Source organism: Bombus vosnesenskii, unplaced genomic scaffold (assembly GCF_011952255.1).
Source record: "Bombus vosnesenskii isolate JDL3184/JDL3185 unplaced genomic scaffold, Bvos_JDL3184-5_v1.1 scf7180000013272, whole genome shotgun sequence".
Lineage (NCBI taxonomy): Eukaryota > Metazoa > Arthropoda > Insecta > Hymenoptera > Apidae > Bombus > Bombus vosnesenskii.
In genome coordinates, this window is record NW_022882930.1 from 1218887 (window position 1) to 1230131 (window position 11245).

General features: G+C 32.2%; 4 protein-coding genes across 9 annotated transcripts; 2 read left to right on the forward strand and 2 right to left on the reverse strand.

Moving 5' to 3' along the window:
- Positions 1-11: 11 nt before the first annotated feature.
- Positions 12-1290, reverse strand: LOC117231454 (UPF0193 protein EVG1 homolog). The gene is made up of 5 exons (XM_033489904.1): positions 1194-1290; positions 786-919; positions 623-719; positions 299-442; positions 12-232 (listed from the first exon to the last, which is right to left on the reverse strand). The coding sequence occupies exons 1-5, from the start codon at positions 1288-1290 to the stop codon at positions 12-14; spliced, it is 693 nt and encodes a 230-aa protein (XP_033345795.1).
- A 1687-nt stretch (positions 1291-2977) lies between these two features.
- On the reverse strand, positions 2978-8712 carry LOC117231452 (WD repeat domain phosphoinositide-interacting protein 3). 3 transcript variants are annotated; one of them, XR_004492968.1, is made up of 8 exons: positions 8482-8712; positions 7588-7761; positions 7250-7507; positions 6974-7175; positions 6672-6895; positions 6458-6582; positions 6338-6378; positions 2978-3304 (listed from the first exon to the last, which is right to left on the reverse strand). XR_004492968.1 is itself a non-coding variant. In XM_033489902.1 (8 exons), exons 2-7 carry the CDS (start codon positions 7758-7760, stop codon positions 6476-6478), a joined length of 900 nt encoding a protein of 299 aa, XP_033345793.1. In that variant the 5' UTR covers position 7761; positions 8482-8644; the 3' UTR covers positions 5551-6378; positions 6458-6475. The 3 variants fall into 3 exon arrangements, 2 of the variants coding, with proteins under 2 accessions (XP_033345793.1, XP_033345792.1); XM_033489902.1 differs by lacking the exon at positions 2978-3304 and having other exon boundaries at positions 5551-6378; positions 7588-7682; positions 7747-7761; positions 8482-8644; XM_033489901.1 differs by lacking the exon at positions 2978-3304 and having other exon boundaries at positions 5551-6378.
- LOC117231455 lies at positions 3221-5323 on the forward strand. Of its 4 annotated transcripts, XR_004492970.1 has the most exons (6): positions 3221-3343; positions 3444-3618; positions 3739-3824; positions 3893-4028; positions 4524-4796; positions 4860-5323. XR_004492970.1 is itself a non-coding variant. In XM_033489905.1 (5 exons), the coding sequence occupies exons 1-5, from the start codon at positions 3263-3265 to the stop codon at positions 4712-4714; spliced, it is 669 nt and encodes a 222-aa protein (XP_033345796.1). In that variant the 5' UTR covers positions 3221-3262; the 3' UTR covers positions 4715-5323. The 4 variants fall into 4 exon arrangements, 3 of the variants coding, with proteins under 3 accessions (XP_033345796.1, XP_033345798.1, XP_033345797.1); XM_033489905.1 differs by having other exon boundaries at positions 4524-5323; XM_033489907.1 differs by lacking the exons at positions 4524-4796; positions 4860-5323 and adding an exon at positions 4196-4278.
- An 18-nt stretch (positions 8713-8730) lies between the features above and the next one.
- LOC117231453 (rRNA methyltransferase 2, mitochondrial) lies at positions 8731-9828 on the forward strand. Its single transcript, XM_033489903.1, has one exon. The coding sequence runs from the start codon at positions 8942-8944 to the stop codon at positions 9695-9697; it is 756 nt and encodes a 251-aa protein (XP_033345794.1). The 5' UTR covers positions 8731-8941; the 3' UTR covers positions 9698-9828.
- Positions 9829-11245: the final 1417 nt, after the last annotated feature.

Sequence of the window (11245 nt, forward strand, 5' to 3'; positions counted from 1 at the left end):
TATAAAAATTATTAATTGTCATCTAGCTGTCCTAAAGGAAATGGTTTTGGCAATGGTCTTTCAAGTTCTCTGATCTCTTTTCGAATTTCCTTCGATCTCTGCTTGTCTACAGATTCGATCAATCGTAATTTATGCGCTATTTCTTGTTGTATTGTAAGACGATATTTTTTCCCCATTCCAAGACATTCCATGTCGCTTAAAAACTCCATTCTTTCTTGAATTCCACGAACCACTAAAAAAATAAGAGAAAGTATATTAGAACAAGAACATAATATAGCTATTTATTTTAGTTATATACAATCATCGATGGGATCACTGGTATCAGGAAAGTGTGGTTCTCGTCTCGCTTTATGAAGAATCCTTGGACCACGAGGAGTTTCTGGCATGTCCTTTCCATACGCCATCATGCATGCTAAATGACGCTTTTGCTTTTCTGTATTACCTGAATGTTAATAATGAGAATATAAATACACGTAAATTTAGATAAAAGTCTATTACAAAACTTGGTCTCAAATCAGGAAGCTATTAACTTCTAATCTTATTTGATGCAAATAAGTATTTTATTATTGCAATAAATATTTGTACAGTCCAATCATTATGTAAAAGACCGATATAAACTTACGTAAAGGAGACGTTCTTCTATATTGTTCCCTCTCATACGCGCCGCTTTTAATAATCGTATCTTGCGATCGTTTTTTCCAAACGGTAGGCATTAAAACCTACATAGATAGATTTTATTAATTTCATTTTCTTGTTGCCCGTTAATCTGAACTTATTAATTCTACCTGATATCCTAAATTATGCTTATTCGATCCTGTTTCCGATCTTTCCACAGCAGCTGGCAAGGATTCACCTTTGTTAATCGCTTCTTGAATAGATTTTCTTTTCATCATACTCACTTTGGATTCTTCCATTAGAACTAAGATCACAGATTTGTCAAAATGTTCATTTCGACAAGAAAAATAACGTAAATCAATATTAAGTACTTTATAAGAGAAAAATTAAACCTATTAATATGTTCTTGCGAAGACATTAATGATTCTATTAAACAATAAGAAAATATTTAATGGGTTCCTGTTTGTTGCAACACTATCGTATTCCTAATTCGATATAAATACAAGAAAAATGAAATACAAAAATTATTTCAAGTAAGGAATTTAAAAACTGTTTAAGTTTTCGGTGAATTTGCTTACGTTTGATCAAATTCTTCGTCTCTTCGCTGTATTTTGCTCTCGGTGGGTGATGAAACGCACCCACCCCCATCTCCACTCTCTGATATTTCTGATCCATTTTTTAACCTCCTGGAAAGATCGTATATCGAGGCTATCAGCACGTTAACATAGTTTAAAAGCTACGAACGAACTGTCACAATTCGTGTTACGTTCAAAAGACAACCACGATACGAGTATGGAGGGCCGCGTCCGTGTCGCGTTTCTATGACTACTTTGAAAATGATTCAATCTCGATCGAACCAACTTTTGAACTGTGATTCAAACTTCCACGATACACGTTGACAATAAAACAATCATATGGCATTCGTTTCAACGTAGTAATGGAATATAAACGATTTCAACGAAATTGAAGCATTTATGGATATTTTAAAACAATCATACTACCTTTCGATAATAGGAATTGTACCGTATGCAAAGAGATTTATCGAAGTTAAAATACTATACGCGATAAAACAAAAGTTAAGGCACAATACGTTGTAAGGCATAATAATTTGTTAAAATACGATTGTTTCAAAATATCGGTTTAATAATCTATTTTAAGGAAAACCGACTAAATAATAAACAAATTCCATATAAAATATAGATGAAATAAAATATAAATTATATAATATAACATAATATATATAAATGTATAAAATAAAATACAGATGTCCAACTAATTGTATTTGGGTAAAAAATAAACATCCTCCACATTTAACATCAATTTATCTGTTTTGTATGAAGCGCAATATATATGTATATATTAATATCTCTTTGCACAAAACACCCACATAATCAGTAAATCAATAATAAACCATACCACAAACCCTGATAAACCACACCCCATTTAAAACACTTTCAATCTTAATCGCGGATCAATAAAACTGAAAACAAGCTTTCGAATAACTCAGATCTATCGGGTCGAGAATTAATCATTTTGCGGAACTAGCAATCAATGATCAATTGAGAACGGATGCATCTTGAAGGATGCGGCAGAGGATCGGTGTGTGGTGCGCATGTCGTTTAATCTACCACTAGGGGTTACGTTTCAATCCCTTGGACGAGGTAAACTCGCGCTTTGTGCGTCGAACGCAGACAAACGGTCATCCTTCTGAATTATCGTTCGCTCTCGATAGCCTCTTAAAGAGGCTACCAAAACTGGAGCAACATATTTTCATGGCAAGTTCTCTATTCTTCGTGTGAGTCCATTTCATTTGACAATCGCATCTTTCGCTTTCGTCCAAGCGAGAGACAGTGAAAGTTATTGATTCTCATTGTGAACTACGTTCCAGTGATATTCCGTGCTCCTTTTTCCGCGAGGTGAGTAACGACATATCGCGTCACTCGCTTTCCATTCGAAAGCGACGAATCTTCAACCTGGAGCGCGACTGCATTCTCCATCGAGCCTCACACTTCCTTTTTCTGTTTCTTCTTTATTTTTGTATTATTGTTATCGTTGTATGTACACCACGGTACATAATAGTGACCTTGTTTGTAACCTCCAGGGGTTGCGATTTTTTATTTAGAATATTAATTCAAAGGACTGCTGCGATCATTACAGCGAACTTTTGTATTTTGTACGATAGTCGATATATTTGATGCTCCGCTTGATAATTGGAGACTTTGGTCTGAATTCTTCATCACACGGTACACAAATCGGTAAACAAATTTTGAACGATGTTTCTATTGTTGTTTTCCTTCATTGATGCTTGGATCTGATAAAGATTGAAAGATTTTCAGCGATAGAAGGCAGCTCCAATATTTAAATTGCATTTATTGGAAGAGAAAGAAAGGTATAGATTTCACAATCAAAAGTACACAAATTTATTACTACGAATATTAGTTGACACTGAATTGATGGCACGTTCCAAATAATGATTTGGTTGTAATTGATTATGTGCTGATTTCTTTGAATGTTCTCAAATTTGTGGAAAGTGGAACTGTCTCTTTATCACGGGAATCGCTTCAATCGTTGGATGTAAATTTTTATTATTTCTATATGTTTTCAGGAATAATAATTGTACAGCGTTCTGTTAAAAAGAATAGGCAAAATGAAGGTGGGACTGTTAAAGAATTTCGTGCATTATTTTAACCTGGAAGAGGGTACAGTGTTAATAGCAGTATTTCAATTGGTAAATATGATCTATCATTTAATTATTACCACTGTGTAAGAAACACATAAGAAATTAGCATGCATTAAATTATATTAAATTACTTCATTTTTTAACACAGCTTATATCAGGATTCAATATGACATTCTTCGTGCTGGCACTAGTACACACAATGGGAATTCAAGAAATGGTAGTAAGGGACACAGAGGATGCTCTCGAGAGAGAAGCCTTAGAAGATATATCGTCTAATCATCTAAATACTAAGAAAATGGATATGGCGCACCATAATGCAACTGGTGCTTACAATATAATCTTACAAATATTTTATATTGTAATACTTTCGCATTCATTTAACTGTTTATCTCTGCTATTCGCTCATTATACATCAATTTTCAAAATCTTTTACACGTGTTTAGAAACGGTGTACTCGATATATTGCGGTCTGGTGATCACAGTGATACATTTTATTTCCACTATCCTGCTGTTGTACGGTGTGCTGGCGGTAATTACAGTTTACGTAGTCATTCTCGAGAATAATTTCATGGTAAGACAAGTTGTTTCTTTCCGTAGAACAATCGCCACTTCATGGCGCCCTGGTTGGTGGTCATGATGACGATAATATCGGCGTTGACAATTTCTGTGTTCGTGGTAGAACAAGGCTGCCCGTTTATTGCTACGCTCGGAGGCAATGCTGATATTTGTGAACGTAAGTTGATAAACGAACGAAGCGAGCAAATTATTATAACAAATACTAAATTGTTATATCGGTGCGTATGAAACCTTCAAATAACTTCTACGTAATTGTATGTATGTAATCTTTCTACCAATTACCTAATCTCAATATTCTGTGTTCGTATGAACTGTCAACTTTAGGTTATAAAATTATTCCAATGCTACTTTTATACTTTCTTTATTCTGGAATAATTCATTTAAATATCTAACGAAATGATAACGAAATAATCCATAAGTGCAAGATTGGATGTATAAGAATTATATATGAGCGATACGGCAAAATTTTATTTTATTATTTCCTATATAGACTTTAAGACATGCGTTCACTTGTTAATATGAAACTTTTGAAAGACGAAATTTCATATGCACCAATTTAGTATATTCATGACATATCTATCGTCGACCAAAAATTTCTACCATTTCGGAAATTTCTGATTTATATCGTTATCGAAAGTTGTTTCTTTTCCAGGCATAATCGTTCTGCTCGTCGCAATCAGTAATTCTTACGTGTGGCTCGTCGTGTACAGCGCTTACAAGAGTCTCGAGACTAAGAAAGGACTGACCCACGTTCTTCATGGCGTGAAGAAAAAGCCTGCAGTTCCAGTCGTGAAAAAATCGAAAGCCGTTAAGGCGGGCGCGAATAAACCTTTCGAGGTTTAAAGATTATTAAACAAAGATATAGAGATAGCGACAGAAAGTCGGATTTATTCGTTACAATGAATGAGAAAGGTTGCGTTCGATGGCAAGAGCTCTCGTTATCGGGAAGTACCTTTCAAATGACAGTGTTTTTTAAACAAATTTTAAGATCACCCTCGGTCTGCCAACAAGGCCTACGGATTCAATCTTGTCATGTAAAATTTTGTAATCTAGTCAAATGTCAACGTGTTCCGTCTTTGACGATAATTGAACAAAAGGAAGGAAAGACGAATGAGAAAGGTGCGGTAAATTTATGTTAGAAAAACACTGTGCATCTTATTTCTATACATAACACGATGGAGATGTTCCATTTTACAAAAGCTCAAAATAAATCTGCAGTACAAAAAGCCTGCTTCGTATTATTATACGTGTTATTGTTCATATGTTATGATTAATTGTTAAGAGCTTCGCGTTGTTTTTTAATGATATCTTGAAATTTCGAACAACGCACAGAGATGAATAATTACAATATTCCTAATGTAAATCTAAACTGCATATCGAAATGCGATGACGCATATATCGTAATATAATATATATATATTATATATATATATATTTTTTTTCATTTCAAACCCGATACCATGACAAATTGTGAAAATTTTTCAATTTAACAACGACTCTAGGTTAAAAAGCTTTGGTTTAGCAACGTGTATTCTCTTTCTGTAAGACTGAATTTTAATTACTAATGTTGCGTAAGACTTTTTATCAAATTTCGCACAATATATATACATATATGTATATATACATATATATATATTACAAAACAAAAAAAAAAAAGAAATAAAATACATGCTTGCAACTGATCAATATTATTTATATTTTATTATAAACAAATACAGCGTTTCGTCTCACGATCATTTTTATTTTATATTCGATCCCAACTTCTTTGTGACACTACAAACTTCACATTTTGTGGTAATATTTCAATAACAATAACTGAATGTAGGTATTTCTTGTGTATATGTATATTAAATGTATGAAATGATAAAAATAAAAATAAAGGTTATAAAACTCGATTACGTTATACACGTCTCATTTTTTTAGTTGGTTAATTATCGAATACGATCGACAAGTAGCCAAATTTCATAGTTTTACGGTAATTCGTCAACATTTATGATACAAAATACGAAAAATACGGAATATATTTGAACATCATATATTTTCTGTTATGTTAAATTAGACATTTGTAATTCTATAAAATAAATATAAAAAAATACGTATGATTTAATTGCCGAGCATAACGAATTAAAAATTGTTGAATTACTTTCTGAATTATATTCCTTATATATTTGCATCAGCGTTAGTTAAAAGATTGTTCAATTTATGTGTAAGAAAATTGCCTTTTACACTGATATATTAAGCAAAGCTCATAAACATCGAGTTCTTCTTTTTGCGTGTAACATCTAAGAACGTATAGTTCCATAAGTAAACATCTCAGAAATAGGCCTTCTAGCGCTCCTTAAAGTTCTTTTTATATCATATAGTTAGCACAGTTCTGCACAGTGGACATAACACCAACAAACAATAGTACTTTTCATTTGGTCCTCTACCATATAATACGACTTCAAATAACAACACAGTACTCACTTTCCATATAAACTATTCCATGTGATCTCATCCAATGAATACTGAAGACATAATGTTAAAGATATACATTTTTATTTAATCACTTCATAATCAGTATATACTAATCAGTGTATAGTTTACCTCTTCCTTATTTTCCAATCACATTTTGTCATCTGTTAATTCGAGGAACTGTGCATAAAAATCTTTCGTACATTCACCTTTATTGTTAAACACAAATTTATAATAACTACCATCTGCACATATTACTGTAACAACAAAAAAACCATTGTTATGTAAGAAATCATTACCACGCTATATATGTACATTTCTGAATATATTACTTTATAATACTGACCTATAATACTATTGTTATCAGTTCCAAATGCACACATACATTGTGGACCACCTGGAACTTGAAATTTACAAAAGCTCCAGCTAGAACTAAAGTATTTTGGCAGGAAAGTAGCAGATGCTAAACTAGACTGACGATTTAATTTTTGATCTTCTACAGCAAAAACGTGTACAGTTCCATGATCACTTGCTACACACAACCAAGTTGAATCATGGTTGAAATTAATGCTATAATAATATAAATTTAAATGATTAATATTACTTTAGTAATATTTAACTGTTTATAAAATATTTCGTTTTAATTACCAGTAAATATTTGCATGATTAGCTCCCCTTCTTAACTCGTTAATCATATTTCCAGTCTGTGTTTCGAATACTCTTATTAAAGTTCCTTTTTCTGAAGCTGTAGCTAGTCTAGTACCTTGTAAGTTTAAAGCTATACACGATAAAGGTGTTTCATGCGCTTCAATATTTAATGGCTGCTTCTCCGTATTAGCCAAATCTATCACTGTAATAATGAAAACAAGTTATCTTATAAATTTAAAGAATGTAGAAGACCAAAGTTTCTTGCTTAAAATTTACCTTGAACGTGTCCATTTTTTCTACCAGGAAAAGCAAGCAAGGAATTACTACTATTTGGACATAAGACACATAGACCTCTGGGATTTGGATTAGTTTCAAACACGTGAAGTTGCTGAGGATTTTGCGTAAACGTATATACTTTTATAACTCCTTCTAAAATTACTACTATCCTATCTCTTCTTAATTTAACACCCCTTACAGGAGCATTGAACTCTAAAGTAATTGCTGGTAATTTTTTAAGGTCATCCCATATCATAACTGCAAGATTTATATAAAATAAATCACAAATAATCCGCTTTATTTATTTTAAGATAGAGAAAATATATAAAATATGTTACCTTTATTTGTTGGATACATAGGTTTTGCTCCACTACCAACTAATGCTAAATAGTTACATCTGAATAGCATTTCCACATAACCAAGGCCTCCATCACTGAAATGACGTACTTTTTCTTTTAAAGGATCACAATTATATACTCTGAAGCCATTTTCCATACCACAAGCGAAACATCCTACAAATGGAAAGATTATACAAACAATTAAGATATTGTTATCTATTCTCTTACATTACACAGTTACATTACACGGTCTTTTCCCTTTAAAATCACAATATGGTATTCGATATATATGTATATATATATATATATTCCTTATTTGACACATAGAACACTAAGAAGATAAACCACCACAGTTGAATGATTATCATGGTACTCTTTATGGAATAATATCATATTGTACGATTATACGATATATGTAAAAGAGTGAGAAACGTATAAGAGAGATAGAAATGAAATATAAAAATAGATTTTCTAATAATTCAAATAAAACCAATGAGTTTTAAAACAATTCATTATAAACAATTAAAAGGAAATTCTAATAATATAATTGAAAAAGAAATTTAAATAATTAAAACATAATGGGTCATACGAATGATTTATAAATAACTTTATAAAATATGTTCAATGCAAAGCTATTATCAAAAATTTGGAATAATTGTACACGAATGAGGTTAAAAAGAAGAAAGTGATAATAAATTCTTTCATTTTAGCCATTTTAAACGAGCAGAGTTTGATGGAAACATATTTTTTCAGGTTAAATTGATATTAATCGTATAGGAAAGTGAAATTACGATAAATTTATTCGACAGGTGTTAGATGCAAAGGTTAGGAGTAAAAAAATAAATTTGACAGTACATGACTGGACTGTCAAATGTAGCACACTCGGTCACGTACCTTGATCCTGATTGAAACCAGCGTAAAGCAAACCGTTTCCGTGAGGATTCCCTGTGGTTAGGTTCATTGTAAATCACTATTTTAATCGCAACATTCGTTCAAACGATCATTACCCGTGGAATTCTATCACATCTTCGCCGGCAAGCACATGAGATATTTTTTGTAACTACGAAGTTCCGTCACCATCATAGAATCTCTACGCATGCGTATTCATTTGTATTAATCAGCTGATATGTGCTTGAGCCGAATCGTAGTTTACAACTATACAAGATATTATATTCGACCACATTAAGTGTTACAATATTATTTAGACGATGTTTAATTTGTATGAGTAATTTTGTGTAATGAATGATCGAATAGTAACTGAATTATAAAAATAAGAAGACGATTCATTTGTGTATATATATCTTGCATATGAAGCTTTTTTTTAAACATTCCCAGCATTTAGCTAGGTTATATCATGAAGCGTTTTTCTCGAAATCTTTTGATATTAAGGGACTTGCATAGTTGTACTACATTATTTCGAGAAGTACCAAAAGATTTAAAAGGGAAGAAGCATAGCTCGCAATTATGGCTTGTAAGACAGTTAAAAGATCCTTACGTGGAGATGGCTCGAAAAGAAAACTATAGATGTAGAAGTGCATACAAACTGTTAGAAATCAATGATAAATTTAAAATATTGCAGCCAGGTCATATTGTAATTGATTGTGGGGCTGCTCCTGGCAGTTGGACACAAGTTGCTATTAAAGCAACAAATGCAAATGCTAAGGAAGGTGGCGATGTTGGAACTGTTTTTGGAATAGACAAGCAACCTATATATCCGATCGAAGGTGCAACATTATTGAATGGCATGGACTTTACTGATCCAGCATCTCGAAATCTACTTCTAAAACATTTAAATGGTAAAAAACCTAATGTAGTTTTATCGGATATGGCACCAAATGCGTCTGGCATAAGAGACTTAGATCATGAGATGATAATACAACTCGCATATATTGCTTTGAAATTTGCTTTACAAGTTAGTGAAAGAAATGGAACATTTGTCTGTAAAATATGGGACGGTGGAAAATCTCAACAATTTGAGAAAGATTTGATAAAATTTTATAAATATGTAAAATCCATAAGACCGGAGGCAACGAGAGACGAGTCTACAGAGAAGTTTTTCATAGCTAGGGGATTCAAAGGAATAAAAAGTACATCCAGTAATACAACGTAACATGCAGTTTCTTTAACAATTAAGTTATGTACAATAAAAAATGCTTAATGAATAAAATGATTTGTAACATAATCGCTTATCATGCCTGGAAGGTTGTAAATAATAACAAAGCATGATATTTTGGTACAGGACCAACATCGAGTGATTTTTATAAGTTCTTCCATTCTGCGATCTAACGACTCCTACACGACACGACACGACAATGTGTAATATACATCGATATATTTAGCTATAAATAATACAATAATATTTTTATACAGTTACAATTAATACACATTTAAAACGCCGATGACGCTTCTTAATTATGCGTTGTATATACAATTTCTCTTAATAAAATTAATATGTACACGAACCAACATTCAAATAGATGAGAAAGAGAGATTACACACCACATCGAAGCATACGTAGAGCAGTAAAAAAAATTTACTGGCCGCGATGTCAGATTCGTAACTTTCGTTTCGTACCTACGTGATAATCACACGTAATTAGATATAATTTCATTTCGTCAAAAATTCGAATGGTATCTGATGAATGCTGATAATAAGAATTTTTTTTTCCGTAATTGCATGCATTCTACCGCGTATTTTCGTACAAAAAAGTTATCGTACGTGTAAAAAGTGGAAAAGAATTATCGTAACAACGGTCGTAAAGCTAAACGACGAGGTGATTCCGATTCACACTGTTCCGAGCATTATCTTCGGAGCGCTGCGCTTTCATAGAACAATGATCAAATCGCATACCGAAAACATTCATACTACATAGATACGTATTTTCGCTATACAATGTAGGTGTAAGCTTCGACTCAATTACACTGGAGAGACATAGAGTGTTGCGATTTTTGCAGATGCAAGTGTTCATTGTTCTTCATAGAATTTAATATGACGATTTCCTTCAGTTATGATCAATCACATCTCGATGAAAATTAAATATCACTACATTCGATCTTGGTTGATACACGCAGTTGCAATTTGGAATTTAAAAATTAAATTAAAAGAAGGTAACAAATATTTAAGTTTCTTAAGCGAAACGAATTTTTTACTTATTTATTAATATTCTTATAGGAAAATGTCACATTACTAGTAGATACGTTTTCATAGTGAAACTGTCACTAATTTGTACATAAAGTAATTTTCATTAATTTTGTTCAATTATAATATCCTAAAAGAAATAATACCGCGTATACGCCTAAACTAAACAAATTTTAAAAAGATTTGTGTCAAAATAAGATAGAGATTCGTTTTTTTTTTACATCACAATATCTTTTCTTTACGTTCTATATCAAAATTCCAAAGCACGTGTTCTACAATTCTCTTCTTTCTCTCTCTCTCCCTCTCTCTCTCTCTCTCTTTCTCTCTGCCCTTTTTAATCCACGTATAAAAAGAAAAAAAAAAAAAAAAAACAAATTTCAAGAAAGAAAGTACGATCGCAACAGTTTATGTTTCTCCGTACAAGAGCAGACACGATGACGCACATGATGAAGCTGTATGGACAATACTTGGTCGCTGTCGAGCAGATTAACGCGCACCTCTTTCGAGAGATTTATTCGTG